Here is a 25,267-nt window from a genome sequence, read left to right as displayed (position 1 = left end):
ATGATAACGCGATCGAGTGGTCAAATGGCCACTTTCTAAAGCCAAATGTACCCACCTTGGGTTACGACCAGAAAATCTCTTAACTCTCTCCTTGGAAGCGACCGTTGCGGATATAGAAGACAAATAACAAAGAAGCGACCGTTGCGGATATAGAAGGAGACCCTGCCTTGGAAAAAATAGTGGCATTCATCGATAGGAAGAGACTGTAACTGCTCCAGTACAGAACCTCAAAACTCTGGTTTCAATACCCAGATATGGTGTCCATATTGCAATATTTTTTAAGAGCCGAACGTTCTGGGTCATGGGATCTCCTCTTAAAATCAATCTCTGATATACTACCTTATCTGGCGGAATCTGGGCACAATAATTACAAAAGATCCTGCCAGTTTTACATCCAGCAAATGGTTAAGCTCCAAGAAACCCATCCTGCCGCTTATCAGGCCGTCCAGAATGGGGGGGGGGGGGCATGTGATCAGACGTTCTGATAGATTTTGGGCTGAGATCTCCAATGATCTTGTCATTGAGCCGCAGCTCATGGGTTGTCTCAAAACAGCCGGTAGCCTTACCGATGGAAGTGGTATGACAGAGGTTCAAAGGTCTTTATAGGTTCTGTCTCGACCAGTCTGCTCGGTATTAAATCTTCTGATGGAGGGTGGGTCAAAGGTTTCTTATGGAACTCGTGAACAACATAAGGAAACGTCCAAGCTGAGGCAGCTAAGAGACTGTAAAGACACCCAGATCGTTATCGATTTCCTAGAAAAAAGATTACTATTTAACGGGGATGTTCAACTAAGAAACATAACGAATGGTTTGACAGCCTACGAAGCTGTCAACGTTGTTTCTGCTAGAGATTTAGGCCTAAAAATCATTGACTCCAAGTCTGGAAAGCTGGTCGCTGAATTTCTGTTTCGACGAAAACAATAGGCAGTTCAAATTACTACAAAGCAGAATCCAGGCGGAGATTGCAAAAGACTGGATCCCACTTTCCTTTTTCAGAGGTTCATAACGCTAGCAAAGAGGATCAATATCACGGAATCTGAGTGCTTTCAACACGAACTGTGTTCCTACCTGGCATCACTTTTTGAGAGTTCTAACATGCTCCGGTCTCCGAACAAGCCAGAGCTTACTAAGCCAGTAGCACAGGCTTGTATTCTTGAGGAGTGCTCTACTGCCCTTCACAGAGACATTCGATATATCATCGACGGTGGAGCTCATCTTCACGGGATTCCATGGGCCAAAAGTGAACGATACTCCAAAATCCTTGACCATTATGCCACTTACGTGACCCAAAAGTATCCATCTGACACCATTGTGTTCGAAAGCTACGATGGCGGAGCTACCATAAAGGATATGGCCCAGACAAAGAGAAGTCGTATAATCGGCCATGAGGTCTTCTTCATATCAGATATGCTGCTGAAGTTAAAAAAGGATGAGTTCTTGACCTGCAAGAAAACATGGCCAGGTTTATCTGTATGTTGGCTGTTTATCTCCGATCAACAGCCACCAGATTTTCAGATTTTCAGATGTCTGCTTCTGAAAATCTTAAAGTGCTCCTATCAACTGGAATATAGCTCAACGAGATGTAGCTGCTTTAGAAACGACTTTGCTTGTGCTGCAGCGTGTAAAACGTGCAAAGGGACAGTATTTTCTAACTCTCCAAGAATCGAAAGCTATAACGATGAGGAGACGTCAAAGCTTAGATAACTGAATCAAAAGGATAAGTTCTGAATACTAGTCGGAGTTTGATTCTGTCTTTCAAATAGTCATGAAGTTGATTCGACAATTTTTTCAGTTGTGAAGACTAGTCAGTTTGTTGGTAATAGTTTATTCTAAGAGGGATTTTAAATGTCGGCCGCTGAAAACCAGTTTCATAAATGATTTTTTCACTTTTCTAATATTTTTAATGTTTTAATAAACATCTTTCAAGCACTTTTTTTAGGCTGACCCATCAGGTGATGGAGCAAGCGACGATCAGATTCAGGCTAACTAATTATTAGATCCCAAACACGACAATTTAGCCAGCAAAAGATGGTCTGGTAAAAAAAATGGGGTCACGACGACGAGAGGCGTAAAAATCTCATATTGATGATTATGGAATTTTCTGATATACCGTACACCAAATTTGACTCCATTTTTGCACTCATCTCATCTTTTTACACCGAATAATAATTCAGTTCAAGAAAAACGAACAATTACCGGAACTTAATTTTTTTGTTAGGAAAGTGAGCCACTAGCGGTCGACACAAAAACTAGTTTTGTGTCAACCTAGAGTTTCCAACTTTGGATATGTTGTTCAGATTTTTTTTCTCTATAACAAGGTGTAAAAATCATTTCTGTTGCAATTTTTTTTACCAACAATCGACAAATTGGTAGACAATAACTGCTAAAAGAAATATGTCAAATGAAAAAAAAAAGCGCATACTGATGAATATGAAACGGGTTTTCTAGTAGACACTACATCATACTATTTTAATTTTTGGGCTCGAATCATCATTTTATGTTAGAATGTTTGCCTTCTGAGTTGCCTTACTATGGTGAAAAAGAGGTCAAAACGATGAAAAGGGTAAAATCACATATTGATGATAATGAAACTTTTTTTTCTGGTACATTGTACATCAAATTTGCTTTCATTTACGGGCTCAGCTCTTCATTTTATATCGGGACAGTACTTCACATACAGAAAAATGAGCATTTACGGACAGTTCCTTTTTTTTTTAAAAACTGAAAAAATTGATATGAAAAGCAAAAAAAAAGAAAAATCGACTTAGAATGTGCAACTTTAGATATGTTGTTCCGCTTTTATTCTCTCTACAGCATGGTATAAAAATAATTTCTATTGCAGTTTGTTTGGGTCAAACTCTAGTTTGCCTGTACTAATTAGTAAACTATAAAACAATAAAAATGTGAAATGTTCCGATTGCATATTTTAAGTAAGTTAGGAATAAGACATTGATAAAAAACACACAAAAATGGTGTGACCGAGAAATAGGACCATGCATAATCGCGAGTACATTAGTAAGTATACCAACTAGGGGAAGTTGGAAACTCCATAAAAAGCGGGTACAAATCTAAGCAAGTCTAGTTAGTATACGTTGAGGTTTAGTTGGGTACGAATCTAGCTACTTTTGTATATAGAAGCTTGAAACCTCTAAAGTAGGGTTCTCTTATATGCTGAATGTGATGGTGTAATTTCATTTAGATCGCTTGTCTTTTTTGCGAGTGCTTTCCCCCTTTTTCTAAAATTGAGTAAATTTCCTCAGACTAGTAACTATTGAGGGGTAAGATTCAACTTAATGAACTTTATATATTCAGAATCAGTATAAAAATTTAATTATTTTCATGTATCCATTGCTGTCAAAATTCCGTTTTTAGAGTTTCGGTTACCGCTGAGTCGAGTCGCTCCTTAATTACTGCTCACTACAATGAACTGTTTGATTTTCTAGTGCGTGGAAACTCCTTTGATCTAGTATTTTTTTATTTAATAAACTCTAAGTTTATATATCTTATAGACTTTATTATAATTTGGGGCTTTGGTAAATGCCAAAAATTTTCAATACTAAATGAAATAGAAGAAAATATACTTTTTGACTATTGAAAAACAATTCCTGGTTGTTTGCATATATTGCTTAATTTTTGCCTTTGGCAGTGAGATCCCCTGCCCTCCCCTGATATTTCCATTACATTAAATGCAAAAATAGATTTTTGGCTATATTATTAACTCGTTCTTATAATTGTTTCTAGGTATACAGACAAAGAAGAGATACCGAGCTTCTTTTAAGAACAGCAGCATTTGCAATTTATGATGTAAAGACTCCAGTAAATCATATTGTTCTTAAGGCAGCTTGTATTCCATCAATCATAATTTCATCGATTAAGATCATCAATGATCCAGATCCCCAACAAGTGAAGTCTGTTTCGTGCAACAATAACTCTTGGCTTTACAATATGACAAAGAAAAATCATAAATTCATCAAGATAGAAAATAGACATAACAGTTCTGTGAAAGTGAGACACCTTGCAGCGGGGGCAGGAACAGTTGAGAAAACTATTGCAGTGTTTCACCCAGATGGTCAAAAGCGTTTAAAGCTACTGAGGAGCTTCGAAGAATTCCCCATGATTGTATCTGTGCTCGGATTACCTGGGTCTGGAAAGTCAACGATTGGCTCTTTACTTTCAGGGAAAGAGGATATGTTTAAAATTGGACAAACAAGCAAAAAACCTACTACTATAGGGGTTGAAATGTCTCCTATTATACCCTTTTCAGAGTATGCGCATACATTACAATACCATTTTGAGAATGACCTTAATTTTCCAAAAAAAGGCGACAAACACTTCATAATATTAGATAGTAAAGGGATGGGACTCAGAGACGAGTCCAACAACTTTTTAGCGTCCATCCCGCAGGTTCTTGCTTCAAGTGTAGTACTTTGGATTACCACAGGGTCATTACGAGTCCATGAAAATCTTACAGAGTTGGACAAGTATCTAAACTTAGCCATGAAAATCCGAAATGAGTCAGAATGTGGCAATATTAAAGGAACTCATTTTGTTGTTATCTTTAATAAAATGACAGATGATACTTCGGACAATGATTTGACGGATCAACTTTTCGAAGAGGAGTTGGAAGCTGAAGGCAACCCGTCATTCGCCAGAAATTCAATACGAAAAACCCTCAAGAAGTGCTTTCTATCTTTGCAAGTAATTGGCTTCCCTTATATCAACCTTCCATACAATGCCACTTCCGTAAAATATAATAATTTGAAAGGTCCTAAAGGGTTGAAATTTTTGAATAGTCTGCTTAATATCATAAATCTGATTTTCAGCACATCCAACGCAACACAGTTGGTTTCAGATAGGTCCATAGGTTCTTATGAACTATTTGAGCTTTTTAAGAGAGTTGTACAATTGTCAAACAACGGTTCACCTTTTACAAAAAATGATTTAAAAGATATATTTTCTATAGCAAAACTTAAGAAAATTTTATCCGAACATAAAGTAAATATTATAAAAAAGATAGAAGTTATAGAAAAGCTAAGAAATACCGACGACTATCTAACAGAGGTCGCCACACTATTCAAAGAGACTGAAATAATGCAAACAAATATATTTTCAAATGCGATAGTTTCCCAAGAACTAGAACATCAATGGAAAATGTTTGAACAAATATTGTTAGAATCTATGAGAATGTCGTTATTTGCGACTCTAAGTAAAACCTTCGAAACGATTTTTGTTGATTCGAAAAATTTCTCTAATTTCTGTGAAAGCATTTTGTCCACTACCCATAGATGTGTTGGTAATAACATAGACGCATTTGAAAAAAATATTATATTAAAATTAGAAATGCTTCCGAAGGACCTTGCTAAAGACGCTTTGATATACACTAAAGCTGCATTAAGGAAAATAAATGAAAACCTTCAATATTGTCATTATTCCAGAAGCATTTATTGGTATATTGCGCTGGGAAAAGTAGAAAAACTTCTCAGCATTGCTGCATTCATAGAAAAAGAACAAAGTGAGGAAAAACAGAAGCAAAGCCCTGAAGAATCAATAAGATCAGCCATAGATTTCTTGTTTCCAGCTTCGGTCAACCCGATTCGTCATATTTTAAACTGCACTGTTGACAATGATTTAACATTCAATCAGATTCTTTCTATGCCTGTCTTTTCAGCGTACACCTTGTTTGACAATTTTGAAGAACCTAGCAAATTTAAAAAAATAACTGGCAAGCTTAATGCAGATTTTTACTTAAGGAATAACGTCCGCAAATTTGACGCTTTCGGTCGTAAAATGAGAGTAATCGATGCAAACTGTGACCTCCCCAATATTTTGTCAGAAATTTCCAAGAACATCGAGGAGCTTAGTATTGTATGTATAGATACCTTAGTCTATGGACTGTCTTATACAAACCTAAAACACCTAAGGATAGATACTTTAAGTTTAGATATACATCCATTGGGTGCAAGCATAAAATTATCCGAACCTTCAGCCCCAGCAAAAGCATATCCGCGTGTACCAGGAGCTAAGGGTGTCGATGCTGGCGTTGTAGAAATCCGCGTACACCTAGCTGTTTCTGGGGGAGTATTAGAAGTGACAGCTAATGGAGGACCAGGTGGAGCTGGAGGTGATGGTATCAAAGGAGGGAAAGGAAAGGATGGACCTTCATTTTCAGATTTATACTACAAATGTAGTTTACATTTGTTGAATAAAGAGTATTATGATGAATTACAGACAACTGATCTAGATGAATATATGTCTCATCCCATCATCTGCAATACGACATACGATTACTCTGATATGTACGGTAGGCATGGACGTAGATTCAGACCCGTTTCCTATACTCCAGGAGAGCTTTGTGGCTATTTTAAGCATTACAAAACAAAAGATACAGAAATAGCAGCGGGTGGACAGGGCCTTCCTGGGAGTTCTGGTGCCCCTGGTGGTCCTGGTGGTAAGGCAGGCAGACTCTTAGTAGAAGCTAACAACATTTTTGAAAAAAACTTCAAATTGTCTGGGCAAGGTGGAATTGGTGGTATAGGAGGCGCTGGAGGAGACGGAGGAGAAGGAGGCAATGGAATAAAAGTGGAAATCCTTTACGAACGCCGTGTACGCACAGAATTTGAAAGAGAAATACTTTATCAAATCTACAACTATAGAACTGTCGTACGTTTTAATCCAAATCAAAGAAACAAAAGAATTGTGAATAGTCACGTTACTCTTAATAATTTTACATTGATTGGCTCGAAGGGAGAAAATGGGCCAGACGGACTGCAAGGACCCATGGGAAGTCCTGCTATGAAAATGGAATTCAGAAACATAACGAAACAAAACTTTTTATTCGTAATGTTAAACAAATTTAGGATTCAAGCACGACATACTGACACTTCAAGCAGGAATGATTTAAGAGCGATATTTGCTTACAGTTCGTTTGATATTTTGAAAAGTCAAACGGAAGTAATATCCATCTTTTCTCAGTTTTACGAACAGAAAAATTCTTCGTCAATAATTCGTCATCAACTTGAAGAAGAATACGCAAGATTGTCACAATCGCTCGATGTTTTTGAGAAAGAACGCCTAAAAATGATGCCATCGAGCTTTGATAAGTCAAATCTAACTAGTTCAAACAGCCTAATTTTGACGATTCATGACATTAAATTGGCAAAAGACACAATTAAAGAAATCTCAAATCAATTTTATATGAATATTAAAAAGAGGTATATTAGCCCAAAGATGGCAATAAACAAGCTCGATGAGGCGATTTCTGCTATTATTTCTGTCATTACTGTAACAGAAGCTTTTAATGGGGGAAATCTTAATCTCACTGAAATTTATAATTTGGCAAAAGAATTCGTTGAAAATATAGAACGGGACATGGGAATTTTGACAATAAATTCAGAAACCAACATCGAATATCCAGAGCTGATTAGTTGCAATTCACTAATTTACAATCTATCAGTTTTGAGCACAGTTTTTGAAAACAAGCTTAAGAACGAGCAACAGATACAAAGTTTCCTAAATAGTATACCGAAGTGCACGTTAAAGAATTTTATTTTGCATAACAACCGCTTAAAAGACTATATCGATACCTTAAAGGAAATTGATCCAAATGGGAAACGTAAACCACCAACAGACATATTGGATTCTTATTCTGAATTGTTTCTTCTCCGTTCGTTTTTGTACACTACACTTGGTACGAAAATGGCAAGCAGTTCTTTTCAGTTTCTTCACGCTCTAAATAACCCTTGGCTATCATAACAATTGAATAGCCATTATAAGTAACAGGGATGCTTCTTAGCTCATACCATGAAGTTGTTTTTTGTCATTTAACCTTTTATATCTACAACAATAAAAGTTATGAGATCCTATGCAATCACTGTTTTTATTAACCTTTTTTTAGTGTATTTGGATCTCAATTAATTGAAACTGACAAATCTATATCCCTCAATGTACTCAGCTTTAGGAAAGCTGAGTAGACTCCTCTAGGAAAGAGTGATATAGAATCGCCCAAGGATAATCCTTTAGAAGATAATCCTCCCCCCTTAAAGACGTTTGACGATTATCTTATCCATTAAAAATGTTTGAAGAAGAGCAAGATTTTACTTTGAACATGTGTTAAGGAGGTCATGCCCCTTAGAGATATTGAAGGGGAATTATCCTCTCCTAACAGATTTTTAAGGAGATCATCCTCCTTCTTAAAAGATATTTGTAGCTTCTTTATAATCCTTTTTTCCTTTTTTTAGTGTATTTGGATCTCAATAAATTCAAACTGACAAATCTATATTCCTCAATGTACTCAGCTTTAGGGAATATTGAGATAGAATCGCCCCAGGATGATCATTTAGGTGATCATCCTCCCCTTTCAATATGTTTGAAGGAAATCATCCTCCCAATTAAAAATATTTGAAGGAGAACACACTCCGCCTTGAAGATGTGTTAAGGAGATCTTGCTCCCCTAGAGATGTTTAAAGGATATTATCCTCTCCTTACCGATGTTTAAGGAGATCGTCCTCCCTCTTAAAGATATTTGAAGCTCTTCTCTATAATCCTTTTTCCTTTTTAGTGGATTTGAATTTCAATGAATTCAAACTGATAAATTTCCCCAGAAAGTTAAACCTTGGCACTCATGACCTATCTAATCAGATACATCTTAACACATTATTAAACATCTGAAAGTAAAACTAAAACCTGGATAATCATTTCACCCAAGGCAGGCTTGTGTCTATATTCTTCAGAGGAGACTAGCAGATTTAGTGGGACTGCCTTCAAGCACAGAGGCGCATACATACAAGAAACACGAATCCATAGGTAAAAGTACAGATACACACACAAAAGAACACATAAATACGCACGCGGACGCTGACATCCACACTGGAGATACTGCTTTAAACATGAACTTCACTATTCAAGGCAAAAACGTGAAATTTTCTGAAAATAAAGTCTAGGAACAATAAAAATCTACAGTAAAAAATGAGGAAAAAGACCGAAAGGACTCCAATCTGAGGCTATTTTTTAGAGCTGAAAACCCGGCTCGGTGACAGCAATCCTACAGAGGATATGTGACATATTTGTTAAATTCCAGAGTTATAAATCACCCACACAACCTAATCCCACAGCAACAATATGTGAAAGTGTGCAATCCCTCTTAAGGTATCTCTCGTGGTTCTTATGGTATTAAATAGAGATAATAAAACCGGAGATTCGTAGAGATATAATATAATTAAACGATTTGCCTGATGAAATTTCTCCTCAGAGATATGCCCAATTTAAAATAACTGAAAACTATGTAGAAGACTCGTTTTCTCTGAGTCCTTATATCCACGTTTAAATTAATGAGACAATTTTAATTTTATAAACTGAGGGAAGAACAAGAATAAATACGGTTTCTTGTTTAGAGACTAGGAGACAAAGTCAAAATAAAACTGGTTCGTGCTTCTCTTTGTTTCTTTTTATGGCATTATATTTGTTATTCTCACTTGATAGTTCAATCAAAAGGCGTCATGTTGTCGATCCAAGAAAAAAAAGTTTCTCAAAAAGAGTTTTCAATTGTAGAACAGAACAATATTGAAACCTAAAAAGAGCAAAAAAGACCATTTTATATATTCAATTTCAAACAAACAGAAATTAGTATGGATGCTGAAATGAAACCTAAAACAATCAGGAAGTAAAACGGGGTATCCACACTAAAATGAGCAGAAACTACCCCGAATAAGAGTGTGGCTAAGCGGTATCCACACTAATGAGCAGAAACTACCACAAATAAGAGTGTGGCTAAGCGGTTTCCACTATAAAATTAGCAAAAACTACCACAAACAAGTGTTCCTAAGCCAAAAGGCTAAACTATCATCTTCACTTCACGATATAAATTGAAGTTCTCTTTTGTTTTAAGATAGAAATTCATATCTTCTGTATAAACGAAATTTAAAACAATTAATTTGGCTTCGTCAATGCATGAACCAGTTTATTGATTCCCGAATTCCAAAATATTGTGCGTCGGCAAAATTAATAGATTGATTTTAAAATTATCAAGTGATATTTTCAAAAGTTTTATAAAGGAATCAACTGTACCTAGTTCCATGCAACAGGTATTTAAAAGGAAAAATAGTGGCAAAAAAGTGTCCTTTAAAATGAAAAAATAAATGGAAGGCTCTGAATGTATTTGTACAAGAAAATTGTTTATTCATTTCCTGATAATTAATTCGCAGAAAAAAAAAATTCTGCCAAGGAAGTTTTTAAAAAAACCATAAAGATCTCCATTAGACCAAAAATAAGCAGAAATAAAGTAAAATGATTTTCTAACATAAAATGACCACAAATCACCATCATTAAATAAATGAAACCAACAATGAACGAAAATTACAAAATAAAATTAACCATGCAAAACAGAAAACAAGCGGAATCTAAGATGAGCAGGGTGCCTTTTCAAGGCACCCTGCCTTTAAAGATGACGCGCCCCATGCCTTTGAAAGACCGGCACATAATTTGCACTTTGCTCGTTTTCGGTTCGAATCAGGCTGTGTCTTGTTTTTGCAGCAAAAAATCACTTAACTGGTTTTTGCACCTAATTAAGATTTATATCGTTTTCTTTTACAAAATAACTAACATTCCAAAGCTATGAGTTAGCTTAGTTTTGGACTAAGCCAGATCTTACCTAGTTTCTACATTGAATCAGGACTTGGCTCGTTTCTGCACTGAGTCCGAACTTCATTCAATTCTGCATCAAATTAGTTTACAGTTTAGACAAAGCTAATGATTGAACTAAGTCAGTCCACAGTTTCAAATTCACTCGTTTTTTGTGCGGAGCAAGTATTTGGCTTTATTTTTGTACTGAGCCAAGAATTAGCTCATTTTCGCACAAAATCAGGACTTGGTTCATTTTGTGCTTAATCAGGGCTTACCTAACTTTGGGATCAAGTCATTCCAACTCTTGGACTTGGTTAATTTTTGTAGGTAGCGTCAACTTGTGACACTTTGGTTCTTTTTTGTAAGTAGTGTCGCTTTCACACAGAAACATTAGTCGGTTTTGGTACTGAGTCAGCCAACCACTTGGACTCATTTTATTTTCCCACCATGTCATTAGAATTCCGTAGTTTGGACTTGGTTCTTTCTCACAAAAATTCCTGGTTTCAGAAGGGAACCAGGACTTTGGTTTGTTTTCACAATGAAGTGGAATTTGGATTGTTTTCCCACCAAGTGACCAATTAGCTTGCTTCTGAATCTAGTCATTTTAAATCTTTAACTTGGCTGTTCTATAACCAGAGTCGGGATTTCGTCCTCTTTTGAAACTATCTGTGAAATGAACTTCAAAAATTAATTTATCATTAAAATCTAACATAAAAAATGCAACTCAAATTACCATATTTAGTCGAGTGCCTTCTTATCGCACGGATACAACAGCCCCCGCTACAATGATAGTCACCTGTCCTCAGCAACGGGCCCTTGGGTGAGTGAACCTGCTTTCTGTATACCAAGTTATTTACAAAGCTTACTCTGTTTGCGATTATTAATATTTATGTTGTTTTTACTTTTTGCTGCATATATTCATCAAGCCCTCTTGAGTATACATTAAAAGCACAGTAAAAATACCCCAGCCTAACAACAGCAGAAAAAAAAAATATATATCCACGATCTTAATAAGTTGATCGGTTTTTATCCAGACAATTACATCACTTTTTGAGTTCAGATGTCAGATATGTATAAAAGAAAAAAGATAAACTTTTCAAACAGTTCGTGGTAACGAACTGTAAGTAAGGAGCGACCCAGCTCAATAGTAACCGAAACTCTGAAAAAACTTGATTTTGATAACAATAGATATATCAAAAGAATCAGATTTTTATGCTGATTTCAAATATATAATTTTCATCAAGTTTAGCTTTACCTACCAAAAGTTAAGCGCCTAAGAAAATTTGCCTTATTTTCAAAAAAAAGGTGAATCACCCCCTAAAAGTCATAGAACTTTAACGAAAATCACACCATCAGATTCAGCGTATCAGAGAACCCTACTATAGAAGTTTCAAGCTCCTATCTGCAGCTCTCACATGCTCTATTTGTTGTTTTTTTTCCAGGGATGATCGTATCGACCCAGTAGTCCTAGAATGTCGCGGGAGGTTTCATTCAAACGGAAATTAAAAGTTCTAGTGCCCTTTTTAAGTGACAAAAAAAAATGGAGGGCAACTAGGCCCCCTCACACGCTCATTTTTTCCTAATCACCTAATAAGAGCTCTTAGGTAGTCATTTTGCTGAGCATGATTGAAAAACACAATAACAACTTCTTCAAGAATGACTTAATCCCCCACAGTCCCCAGGGGTAGTTCTTCAATTTATGAATTATGCCCAATGTTTACATAGAGTGTTAGTTATTGGGAAATATACAAAATTTTTCAGGGGGGATTTTTTCTACTATTTGGGGGGGGGGGGATCGGATGTTACGTGGGAAGATCCTTCATGGAGGAAGTTCTCATGGGGGAAGGGATATTGCTATGAAGGAGGCACCGGATTTCCCAGCATTATCTAAAAAAACAACCAGAAATTAAATAAAAAAATTAATAATTTTTTTGACTGAAAGTAAGGAGCAACATCAAAACTTAAAACGAACAGAAATTATTATGTATATAATTGGGTTCGCCCCCTAGTTAGTAATATGTACTTAGAACAATTGTTTTTTCTGTACTCTCACAAGATCTATTGATTCCATTTTGCGGCCTTCGTGATCAACGGGCAATTATTAAGGATCCTGAAAAAATATGAACTTTAGCGTCGATAGAAAGTCACTTAATCGTAAGTGAATTTCCTAACGCATTTAAGACAAATATACGAATATAGAAGTTCGTTACGTAAGTTAATTAGTAAGTTACGTCAGAAAAAATTTCGAGAAAGCCATTTAGCCAAAAAAAGTAAAATTAACACGCAAATTTTGTTTTAATTATTCATGTACAGTGAGCCAAAATCAAAGCTGCATTAATTCAAAAACGTTCAGAAATTAAATTAAAAAACAAGCTTTTTTAACTGAAAGTAAAGAGCGACATTAAAACTTAAAACGAACAGAAATTATTCCGTATATGAAAGGGGACTGTCCCCTCCTCAATGCCTCGCTCTTTACGCAAAAGTTTGACTCTGTCTCACAACTTTATTTTTAAAAACAATAAAAAAATTTAGCGTAAAGAGTGAGGCGTTGAGGAGGGGACAGCCCCTTTTATATACGTAATAATTTCTGTTCGTTTTAAGTTTTAATGACGCTCCTTACTTTCAGTTAAAAAACTTGTTTTTTTTTCATTATTTAATCACAGTAAACTCCATGAAATCAGAGAATTAGTGTGCGTAACAGCCTTTTTTACGGGATTGAGCTTCAATAACCTGATTCCTCTCTATTTGCAGTTCTTGCTTTTCTTTTAGCTGCATCATTTATAAGACCTTAAAATTTGGGATCTGATGAAAGAAAAGAACAGTCTTTATTTATATAAAGTAAACTTGCACAGTATTAGACGATGTAGTTTTACATTTCTTCCTTTTCGATTGACATTTTTTGTATCTGTAAATACTCCACTTCTTTTTCTCTAAACTTCTGTTTCATTGATTTGACCTAAAAAGTAAAGTAAGCATGTTTATTTATAGCCCACAATAATACTAAAGTAAATGCGGCGTAAAAAATTAAAATAATACAACCCAAAAAGAAATATGAAAGAAACAAAGCATAAATAACACAACAATGTCCACTGATTACAAATCAGGGGAAAAAATAACTGAGAGGAGTATGGCGCACATCTTTTTCGGAGTATGAACTCTAACAAAATTAACTTAAAGTAAGAACGCAAAAAGTACAAAATCCTTTTAAGAGGGCGCGTAATTTGAGAGGGGGCATCCCCCCAGGTTTTAGTGATTCCTTTTGAACTTTTATTCTTCATCACAATAAAAATTTAGTCATCGGTAATCCTCTAATGTTTAAGTTTGAGCAGAAGAACCAGCGAAAATGTTCTCTATTAAAAGAAGTTAAAAAACTTTTGCAGCATTGCGGCAGAAAATAATAACAATAAAAACAAGAATTTCTTGGTAATATACATATATGCCTCTAGAATTCTAGTGATGTCCTACATTTTTAGGCCCTATGAATATTTCATAGTATGTTATCTTCCCCCTCAACAGCAAAAAGTAACGGCGCTCCTGCATTGAGAAGATTAATAGACTTAGATAGATAGATAAATTTTTATTTTCACCAAAATCTTGATGGCACTGCAAAATTTCTTTGGTATTGGTATAGTCACAATAAAAAGCATTAGTCACATTATACAAGCATAGTCACACTAAAAATTGAATATTAAAAAAAAAAAAATCAAACCGCTGATGGGGACAGCGTACCGGCTGAAGTTTCTCAACAGGCACTGCAGCCCTGCGCGGGAGTCGTTTTGTTGTGGATTGAGGGGGGAAAAGAGATTTGTGGATTGGGTGGATCAGAGTTTTTCTTCCGAAATCCATGCAGAGTTTCCCTCTTCTTTTTTCCAGAGTTTGCATTTTAAACATTGTCAGCAGCTCATCATACGATATTTCTGCCTGCTTTGATACTATTGTTAGAGACTTGATAATTGATTAATTTTTCAGTGAAATCTTGGCTTCCAAGATGAAATATATTTGAACTCATTGACCAGTAAAGCAAACTGGAAAATCATAAAGTACTAAAATGACGGAAATTCAATTGATAAAAAAAGACCCAAACAGAGGTCAAGATTCAAATAAAACTATGAAATAGAGCGATTTTGTTAGCAGGCTTTCAATGTACAGTCCAAGATCGCTTGGTTAGAAATTGACTAGGTGGGTTTAAATAACTTTTATTTTACCTCTATTACCTCTATTTAGGCTCTATTTTGGGTCCACTCCTATTTCTTATCTATGTTAATGATATCAGTAATAGCATCAATGATATTGGCCTTAACATATTATTCGCCGATGACACGGCATGCAATGTCAGCAGCCCTGACTCTAGATCTTTGAATCTTAAGTTAGAATCAACGCTGTTGAGGCTTCTCTTATGGTTTTCGAGAAATAAATTGACTATTAATTGTACTAAGACAAAATTCATCATCTTCTCTCGTACTGGGAAAACAGCACCGGAAATTAAGATGATTAATATTCAAGGCCTACACATTGAAATTGAAAGAGTTGATGATATTAAATATCTCGGGATAATACTGGATTCAAGTTTATCATTTAAAAGCCATGCAATTTATCTTCGAATGAAACTGGCAAGAAATATTGGTATGATGAATCATCTGAAATTTGTTCTGCTATTTTTTGTCTTGAAATCTCTTCATCAATCTCTAGTGCATTCATATATAAATTACTGTCCCATTATTTTTTTGAATACTTTTAAAACTCATATTCTTCCTCTTCAGAGGCAACAATATAAAGCTCTGCGTCTATTGAAAAATTGCCTGCCTAGCCCGTTTTCTTAGCCTGGTAAATCGTCAACAAAAAGTATGTATCAAATTTTAAATATCCTTCCACTGGATCTTTTCTCTTCTTTCCATTCTGTTCTTTATATGATTAAACATGTTCAAGATCTTTTGCCTGAGTATTTTTATTTGCATAATAATTTTTTTCAGGATGATAATCAGTTTTTGCATGCATATTGGACCTGTGGCAGTTCTGTAGTCCGTCAGGCTTTAACAAAATCTGAAAGGTCCCATTTTTCACCTAGGCATAGTATTATAAATAATTGGAATAAATTTCATAGTTTTATGGATTTGAATAATTCGTTGGTTAATAATAAAATTAGATTAATGAATCATTTAATCAGTAATTATTAATTTGATTTATTTTCTGGGGTGGATGCTCCTCATTTCACTTTATTTATTTGGTTATTTTGATTTTACGCGGATTTTGTTTGTTGTTACCATACGGAGAGTTGAAGAGCAATCTTTTTTATTCCAGTATCTGGAAATAGTATTATTTATTTATTGTTGAGTGTATATAAACCCACACACAAGTTATTCTCACTGTGGGTCATTAATTTGATAGTTGTCAAAATTTTTTATTGATTAATAAAGAACTTGAACTTGAACTTGAACCGAGAATGAATGGCAGGAGCTTCGATTATATGCGTCGATTTCTGTTCCATCTTTTATTTTAATTTAAACTTGAAATTTCAGAAGGGTAACTACCTCCCGGGAAGTTATGACGTTGGTAGACTCCAGGATGAGAATTTGATAAAAACTGTCCAGGATTAAATTGCAGTTTTTGTAGAAGTTTTATTGTCATTAAATTTGACAATGTAGAAGATGGATGGAAAAATTTTGGAAAACGGTTTATAAAATTGCTCATAGTGCCTTAGGGAAGAAAGCGAGGAACGCCACGAAGAGTATTAGTGAGAATACTTTATACTTGATACAGAAGAGAAGGAGCTTCTTCAAGAATTTTCTGAGTGAAATATCATTTGAAAATAAGAGGAATGTAAAGAAAGTGGACAAAGTATCAAAATATGATGAAGGAGGTGTGAAGTGGAGACCATGGCTAAATTTGCCGAGGATCTGGAAGATCCAGCTAGACGGCATAATAGTAAAATATTTCTTAAACCACATTGGCCTGCCATAATATAAAGAAAGAAAACGATAAAAAATGGGGTTTTTTAAGACCAAACGTAATACTAAAAAAAAAACACAAAGCGAATATTTCGTGAGGACAACCGCCTATTTTCTTCAGCGCGATCAAAGTAGTATATTCAAGGAAAATACCAAAGAAAAAATCCAACAAAACAAACGTAGAAAGTCAATGTGAAAAAACAAAAAACCAAAAAATTTTAAAGATAAATAAAATTCAATAAAAGCCAAAGATTATAAGAATTAAAACAAATACCTAACAACCATGAAGCGAGTCATTCGCAAATATCCGTGATTTCCACAAAATCCAAAAAATTAGAACTGCCATCGTTGTTCGCTAGTATCCGTCGATGGCAGTTCCAATTTTCTGGATTTTGTGCAAATCGCAGATATTGGCAAATGACTTGCTTTATAGTCGTTAGGTATGTGTTTTAATTCTTATAATTTTTGGCTTTTATTTATCTTTGCTCTTTGCACTCTCCCAGGAGGTTCCATTTCCCTTTAATCTTTCTTTACGATATCCTCACGCCCCAACCGTGAACGACCTGCTTTCCGTGTAGTCCTAGACGGTTGGCCAAAAAGGACAATCTTCGGCAATCTATCATCCTTCATCGGCAGAAAGTGCCCTAGCGATCCAAACCTTTCTCTCTTTATAGCTCTGGAAAGCGGGATTGAACCCCACTTTCGTACAGTCTACTGTTTGAAATACGGTCAGTCAGCCAGGGTACCGAAAACAATACGTAGGCAATTCCCCTGGAAAACATTTAGCAAATCTTAGTCAGTTTTTCGGAGCACCCCTTCATCAGAACCATATTTGACCACTGTCATCTCTGTAGCTTCCAATATTCTAATCTTGGTTCTCAGACTTATCTTCCAAATCTTTCAAACTTTTTTTCAATTGTGAAAAAAAACTGAACCTTGGCTATTCTACTTTTAACATGAAGTACCTAGCGAAGTTAGGAAAACCCTAATGAAACAACTATATAAGAAAGGTGACAAGAGTGAGTGTGGTAATTATAGAGTCATTAGCCTGGTCTCTGTAGGCAACAAATAACTTAGTAATATGATACTTTTTAGACTGAGAGATGCTGTAGACAAAGTATTAAGAGAAGAACAGTGCGGTTTTAGGAAGGATAGAGGATGTGTCAACCAAATTTCCACTCTCAGGTAAATAATTGAGAATTGCCTGAGTTATCGAATACCTTTAGCCCTCAATTTTACAGACTATGAACAAGCGTTTGATTCTGTTGATAGAAGAAGTTTTTACCAGAGGTCTGTAATTGTCTTTACCAGCCAAATACATTAAAGTTATTAATGCTATGTACGAGAATAAGACGGATGTGGTTAAGGTAGGAAATGAGGTTAGCAGCTGGTTTCTTATTAAATCACGATTTAAGCAGGGTTGTGTTCTATCCTCATTTATTGATAATTTTGAAGGACTTTGTTTTAAGGTTCACAGGAAAGGCAATGGGAGAACACGGAATCAAACGGGGAAGAAAAACTTTCCTGGACTTAGATTATGCTCATGATTTAAGCATTCTAGGTGAAAGTGTGAGCAAAATGAATGAACTTTTAGAGGTTTTGCGGGTTCAGGGTTCTAGAATAGGTTTGAAAATTAATGTTACGAAGACTAAATCGCTAAGGCTATGAATAAGTGAAGATGGAAAGGCGTCTTTGGGTAACGAAAAGATTGATCAAGTAGACAGCTTCACTTACCTTAGTAGTATTATTAGTAAAGGCGATGGAAGCGGTGAAGATGTTAAAAGTAGAATAGCCAAGGCTCACGGTGTTTCTTCACAGTTAAAAAAAAGTCTGGAAGAATTGGAAGATAAGTCTGCAAACGAAGATTAGAACATTGGAAGCTAAAGTGACGACAGTGGTCAATATGGTTCTGAAGAATGGGCGCTCTGAAAAACGGCAAAGATTTGCTCCAGAGAAATTACCTACAGATGGTTTTGGGTACCCAGCTGACTGACCGTATTTCAAACAGTAGACTGTACGAAAAGTGTGGTTCAATCACGCTTTCCAGGGCTTAATGAGAAAAAGGTTGAGATGGCTCAGGTACGTTCTGCGGATGACAGATTGCCAAAGACTGTCCTTTTTGGCCAACCGTCTTGGGCTAAACGGAAAGCAGGTCGTCCACGGTTAGGGTGGGAGGATGTCGTAAAGAAAGATTTAAGGGAAATGGGAAGTTCCTGGGAGGATGTAAAGAGGGAGAATTTGAATAAATTAGGATGTAGGAGGAGACTGTGTAACTGTATTGGCCTCAGGCGGCTTGGTGGTGCAGTGAGTTGCTTGCAATAGTAGTAGTTTTTGGAGGGGGTTAAGTTTATTACGGTGAAGAGTGAACGAAAGACAAAGTGGACAAATATGGGAAGAACGGAACCAACTGTTTCGAGGTTTGTCAAGCGCAAGAATCCAGAGACAGAAATGTAAAGAAGCAATAAAAGCTCAACTAAGTTTATTGTGTGTTCAGTTTGATATTCTAAAGCCGATAAAATGCCAAATGTAGAACTCCCTGAACTCGTCACTTCCAGCTTTCAGTCAAGGTGCCAGTAGGAAACGACAATTTAGAGCACCTTTAATTAAGCTAGGATAAAATTACGTACGCGTGCGCATATTCGTGTCAATTAAAGGGATATATATCGAGTTCTGGCTTTGGTCAGTACTGAACAGGGTTGACATCAACACTAATTTAAGGCTAAATCAGTGCTATTTTCCCATTTTGGTTCTCTATGTCAGTATCATGATGATTTTTTTTTATTTTTTTTTTTTGTTGGCTCACGAGCAAGATAAATCCAAAGGAATAAAAAGAACTTTAATGCAGACTTATAAAATTTTTATAACATCGCGGCAAACTATATTCGGTTTTAGTCACTTAAGAGACAGAAAATGTTAAGTCGTTTGCGTTAGATTTAAAAAAAATTGTTTTTTTTTATCAAAAACAAAATACTTTTTATTCGCATTAAAATAGATATTCTCACTACTCCAATCCTTTTCATTTTTTGCTGGTCTATTCTCGATTGAAGCCACGTTTTTATCTCCTTGGGTGACCGACATCTGGGAGGGTCAGGAAAAGGTTCCGTAAGCGTCACGAAAGTATTATCAACTTTTCGTGTTGTCTACGTAGTTGAGATGTTATTTTTCTCGTGAATTTTTCTTTATAGTTCTTTTATTTTTCTGTATCTTGTACTTCTCTAAGTGCATTTCCTGCTAGTAGAGAGGGTTGAGTGACACAATTGTTGAGCTAGCAGAGTGACAAAACTGTGCGCACTTTTCTATACTTTCTTAAAAGATGTACATTTAGGTCCTTAGATTAATTTTAGAAGCAGGGTATGATCATCAATCCCTTGCGCGTTCAAGCATGATTACCACACAAATAGGACACAAAACAATTTTGGTCTAGCTCTATCCCAGACAACTGTAAAAGTTTTACCATTGGATATGCAACAGATGAAATGGCGTGTGTCCAGCACCCCAAAACGCAACAGCAACTTCGAAAGAAATGGGCTAGTGGCGCTCCTTAGTAGGTAAGATTCGAGATCACAAGTAAGAAAAAAAGAAGGGGAGAAGTAAAAGAGCAACAATGTAACCGATAAAACCTATCGTTCTAGAGTGACGGGTACGTGTACACGAAAGGGAGAACAGAATTGTTTTTAGGCGAGGCGAGCATTACTTAAGTATTATTGTAGGCACTTGGGCCAGCTTTATTATTGAAAACCTTGACTGAGTGGTGGCCTTTGACTTGATTGAAAATCCAAAAGTAGCGAATAAATTTGTTTGTATTAATGCACAAGGAAAGAAGATGAACGTAGTTTTAGACCGAAAGCATTTAAAATAAGGGAAATCACCAATGTCAATCTCATTGCTGATTACCATGCAATTTTAATATGAACTTATAGCTCTTGCTGCAGTTATTTCATTTTATTATTCCAGGAAATGGGTGCAAACTGTAATTTTCATCACTGGATTTTAGCTTCTGCTGGAATTTTTAATGATTTTTTCTTATCAAATAACCAAAAGCTCCTATATAGATGAAGCTGAGAGGGAAGAGGGAGGGGGTAGCTTGTACATACCACAGGAATTGACCTGTCTAAAATTTCCAAATAAGCGGCCTATACTGTGCCTGAGAATACATGTTTACGAAATGAATGATCAATGGGCTGCTTCAAAATAGGACATAAAACAATTTTGGTCTAGCTCTATCACGGACATCTGTAAAAAATTTACCATTGGATATGTAACAAATGAAATGGGCGTGTATCCAGCACCCCAAAACGCAACAAGCAACAACTGTACAGCTAAAAATACTGTCAAACTATTTTTGAAGTATTTGGAATAACTGTTCAGATAGATTCCGCTAACTCGAAGCATGTCATTTCTAGATTCTACTTTGGTCACTACACTTAAGGCTGAACCAATTACCGCGTGCATTTGTTTTGATCTCTCAAGCTACCCGGTTAAAGACCGTACCTAGCCAAAGCTAAATGATTGCCCCCAAACTGTGTCTCGTCGCTTTAACATTGACTAGTTTTCACAGTTTCAGTTTCAGCAGGCCGTGTCAGCAGACAAGATATTTTGTTTCAGTTGCCGCCGCTTTGATGGGGCAGAATCCGGTCTGGGGAAACTGTACGCAAAATTCCTTTCGTCCATAATAGAATAAAACAACGAAAAGACGCGAAAGATATATTCGTAAAATATGTGCTGGTATCTACCATAAAGAGAGCATGACACAACGAAGATGTTAGCATGGCACAACTTCGATAAAGTAACATCTGGATCCGTTCTTTCGGTCACTAATCAATGCAAGAGCCAGAGAAAGGTCGTAGAAAATACACATGTCTGATTACTAATACTGGCAATTAAGTTCCTGGCAAAGCAGGGATTAGCATTCCGTGGTCAGACCAAATGGGAAATTTACTTGAGCAACTTGAGATGATGGGTCTAATGAATCCCGAGCATCGAAAGGATGAAACATAGCTATGTCCATTACCGTTCCGCAAAATTTCAAAGTCAGATCATTGAAAGCATTAGTTTTTCAATAATTAACTTCTGTCCTGTTTCATATTTGTCCTGTTTTTCACAAGTTTTAAGTTTAGTGAAATTGTGCGTCTCAATTGAGATTTTAAGCAGTTCTAAAATAGTAAACCTAAAAAGGATATCCTTAAAGAAATGTACCTAAACGGGATATGAAAAAGGGCTCGATAGGGCTATGAAAAGGGCTCGAGCTTCAATAAAAACCTTATTCTGCTGCCAATTTAGAGCAAATGATTTTTTTAAGTTTCCTTTTTTACTCAATTTAAAATGGGAATTTGCATGGCAAATAACTTGATTCAAGAATGTATTTTTTTTTCTTTTTATTTTCGGGAGGAGGGGTTCAAAAAAACTTTAAAAACGTATCAAAAAATGTTTATATTAATTTTTGTTAAGTTTTAATGAGTCAAACCAACATTTCGGGGGGGGGGGGTGGTCAAGCCCTACTCCCCCCCCCCCCCACCTGGATACAGGTTTGACTTGATTAGAGAAATCAGGAAATAAAACAACCCTAAATAAACAACGGACATATTTTGGCAGTGTTAGGCTAGCGCTGGATAAAACTGAAAGGATTACCTAAAAGAGATATGAAAAAGGGGTCGAAACTGAGCTTGGAGAAAAACATTATTCTCTTACCTATCGACAGCAGGTAAAATTTGTTGGTTTCCTTTTTTACTCATTTTAAGAAGGGAATTTGCAAACAGCCTTATCTTAACACAATCGTCAAGGCATACAACCACTCAGAACCAGCCACAGCAACATCAGCAACAACAGCAACAGCAACCACTCTGAATCAAAGACATATTTTGGCAGAGCCAGGAACATATATTGAATCAAAACTGAACAAATCTAGCCATAAGAAAATACACAGTTAAGAGTGAACCAGAAGCTTTAAAAGAGTGTTAGATCCGTAAAAAGAATATTAGAGCGGAGCTATTCGATTTAGCTTTGGAAGAGCTTGTACAAGTGCAAATTTTGGTAAAGCATCAACAAACAAGTACAAAATTTTGAGTTACAATGGATACTACAATGGATACTTACAATGGATACTACAAATTGCTACAGTCATCAACAAAGCGATTATATGACATCTTTTTATTTAACCGTAAGTTATATGCTGGTTCAGGCTAGCCTTACTATTCACCATAATGTGAATATCTCTAATGTACAAAATTCACATTATGTATATCTCTCCTCAAGTATGTATATCTATCAAATATATCTCTTCCTCAAGTCAATGATGCATTAATCAATGATCTGTATTCCAATCAATAGGAAATGGATGCTTAAAAATAATGATGGTGGATTTTGCCACGCAAGAATGGGTTTAACACCATCGAATCTTTTTGAATATTATTTTGATACTTGTTATTTGAATTTTAAAATAAACATATTTATCTCAGGACGGAAATAATATCCGGTCTGGTAGAACTCTTGCATCCGGTCTGGTAGCCATGACTGGGCAAAAGAATGATTTGCCACAATTATCTTGGGCAAAAGACTGATAAGCTTACGAACCTCCTCTTCAGTTGTATATAAAGTATTTGAAGCCAAATTCGATATCTCTCAAATCTCTATTGAGATTTTAAGGAACCCTAACCTAAAAAGGATATCCTTAAGCAGGTGTATTTAAAAGGATATGAAAAAGGGATCGAAACTGACCTTGCACGAAAACGTCATTTTGCTACCCAATCGAAAGCAGCTGAATTTGAAGTTTCCTTTTTTATTTAATTTAAAAATGGATCTTGCATCCCGAATAACTTAATAAAAAACATCTAGAAATACAACCATTCTGAATCAGCAACATATAGTTAGGCCGTGTAAGGCTAGCAGTCGACAAATCCAGTCGTAGGAAAATGAATTTTAAGCGTCGACCAGAAACACTGACGCAAAAATCTATAAAAATAATTCTAAAGTCGAGGTATTCGATTTAGCTTAGGAAGAGCTAAAATTTCGGTACAAGCCTAAAATTTCGTAAGGCATTCAGAAACAAGCATAATCTTCTTGGAGGAAAGAATGGTAAGTTAACAAACCTCCTCTTCAGTTGTATATAAAGTATTTGAAGCTACACTTGATACTAAGTCTTCCCCAGCAAGAAACGCTAGCTCATAAGCTGCTGTCAGCAATTTCTGTGACTGTTCCAACAAAATCTCTTTCTCCTATAATAGGATTGATATAATTAAAACAATTTAATTAAAATAAGAGACTACAGCATCGACTTAAAGGGATCCAAAAACCGATTCTAACGCATTGATTTTCAATAAGTTCAATCTTACAGCCCATTGAAATGGCTCAAGCACATCCTTCGCACTGAATTATGAGATGATCAAATACAAAAAAGTCATTTAAGAAGTACATTATTTTTTTTTTTAGTTTTTGAACATTTTTGCCATTAATAATACGGTGGATGTACAAAAAAAACAACTAGTTATTATCTTTCTGAAAACATCCGCTTAAAAATACTTAAAATTAGCTAGCTCTGAATTAATTTAAGACTGTTGAGGATTGGATAAAATTAACAATGAACCGGACCAGAATCAGAATTTAGGATTACAAAAATTAAGACTAGTGAGTTCTTCACTGATAATTCTTTAATTTGTTACTAAAAATTTTAGAATTTGTTATCATTATGCAATCTAAGATACCTGAGATTTTAATTACAATATGTAGATACAGGTAAAGATACTTGCTATGCTCAGTTCAATTTCAATATATTGGCAACTAGCCTTTTCTATTCCCTTCGTTCAATCTTCCGTTTGTTAAATCCTTTCGTTACTTTAAAACTAAATTAATATGCATTGCCAATGCGCAAATGCATTTTCTCTCATTTTTTTATTTTTTTCGTTTTCATTAAGATGCATTACTTTGGTTATCTATATACTAAGCAATGTTTAACCTTTTATTTCTATTCTCAGAGTGTTTTTCTTTCTTTTCTTCTGCAGGAATCACTTTCACGATATTATTATGGTAAGAACTGTGTTTACTAGTTGTAATTACAAAAATTCGTAGTTTTCTTTTTCCCTTCTTTATTTGTATGTAATTTATTATGACTACGTGTGTGGTTTAAACCCCACCCCCCTCCAACGAGATTTTGTTAGTCTTATAGAATTTGATTTACTTTAATTTCTGTATTTTTAGCTTACAAGTAGAGTATATATATATATATATATATATATATATATATATATATATATATATATATATATATATATATATATATATATATATATATATATATATATATATATATGAAAAGACTGCAATATATCTTTGAAAAGATTGCAATATGATATTTTTCAAATATCTTTGAAAAGACTAAAATATGAAAAGACATCAAACTGTCTGTGGTTAGAAGACAAACGACAATGAGAATCTATATATAGAATCCTGCCACGTACCAAGTGCTGCGGCCCGGCGGCTGCCGCCCATATATATATATACATACATACATATATATATATATATATATATATATATATATATATATATATATATATATATATATATATGTATATATGTATATATTATAAATACTATCTTTATAAACGAGCGATAATTGTATATTTATTTATATATGTATGTATTTTTTTTCTCGAAAACGGCTCCATATTCTTTCGGAAAAATTATCATCCTGGGATATTTTGGCCTAAAAA

General features: G+C 35.3%; 2 protein-coding genes across 2 annotated transcripts in view; one reads left to right on the top strand and one right to left on the bottom strand.

The window, feature by feature from the left end:
- LOC148953517 (uncharacterized) overlaps window positions 1-7,854 on the top strand; it is a 38,765-nt gene extending 30,911 nt beyond the window's left edge. The window contains exon 2 of the mRNA XM_089087721.1: window positions 3,742-7,854. Within this exon, the coding sequence (XP_088943847.1) occupies window positions 3,742-7,752 (4,011 nt within the window). The 3' untranslated portion in view covers window positions 7,753-7,854. The remainder of the gene's footprint in view (window positions 1-3,741) is intronic.
- A 5,577-nt stretch (window positions 7,855-13,431) lies between these two features.
- The window catches only part of LOC148953516 (uncharacterized), a 30,994-nt gene continuing 19,158 nt past the window's right edge, over window positions 13,432-25,267 (bottom strand). Inside the window, exons 4-5 of the mRNA XM_089087720.1 lie at window positions 23,648-23,773; window positions 13,432-13,573 (exon numbers count right to left, since the gene is read on the bottom strand). Of these exons, the coding sequence (XP_088943846.1) occupies window positions 13,487-13,573; window positions 23,648-23,773 (213 nt within the window). The 3' untranslated portion in view covers window positions 13,432-13,486. The remainder of the gene's footprint in view (window positions 13,574-23,647; window positions 23,774-25,267) is intronic.

This window comes from Artemia sp. Qi Xiang Cuo, chromosome 4, assembly GCF_049724085.1.
Source record: "Artemia sp. Qi Xiang Cuo chromosome 4, ASM4972408v1, whole genome shotgun sequence".
NCBI lineage: Eukaryota > Metazoa > Arthropoda > Branchiopoda > Anostraca > Artemiidae > Artemia > Artemia sp. Qi Xiang Cuo.
This window is presented reverse-complemented; position numbering and strand designations above follow the sequence as displayed.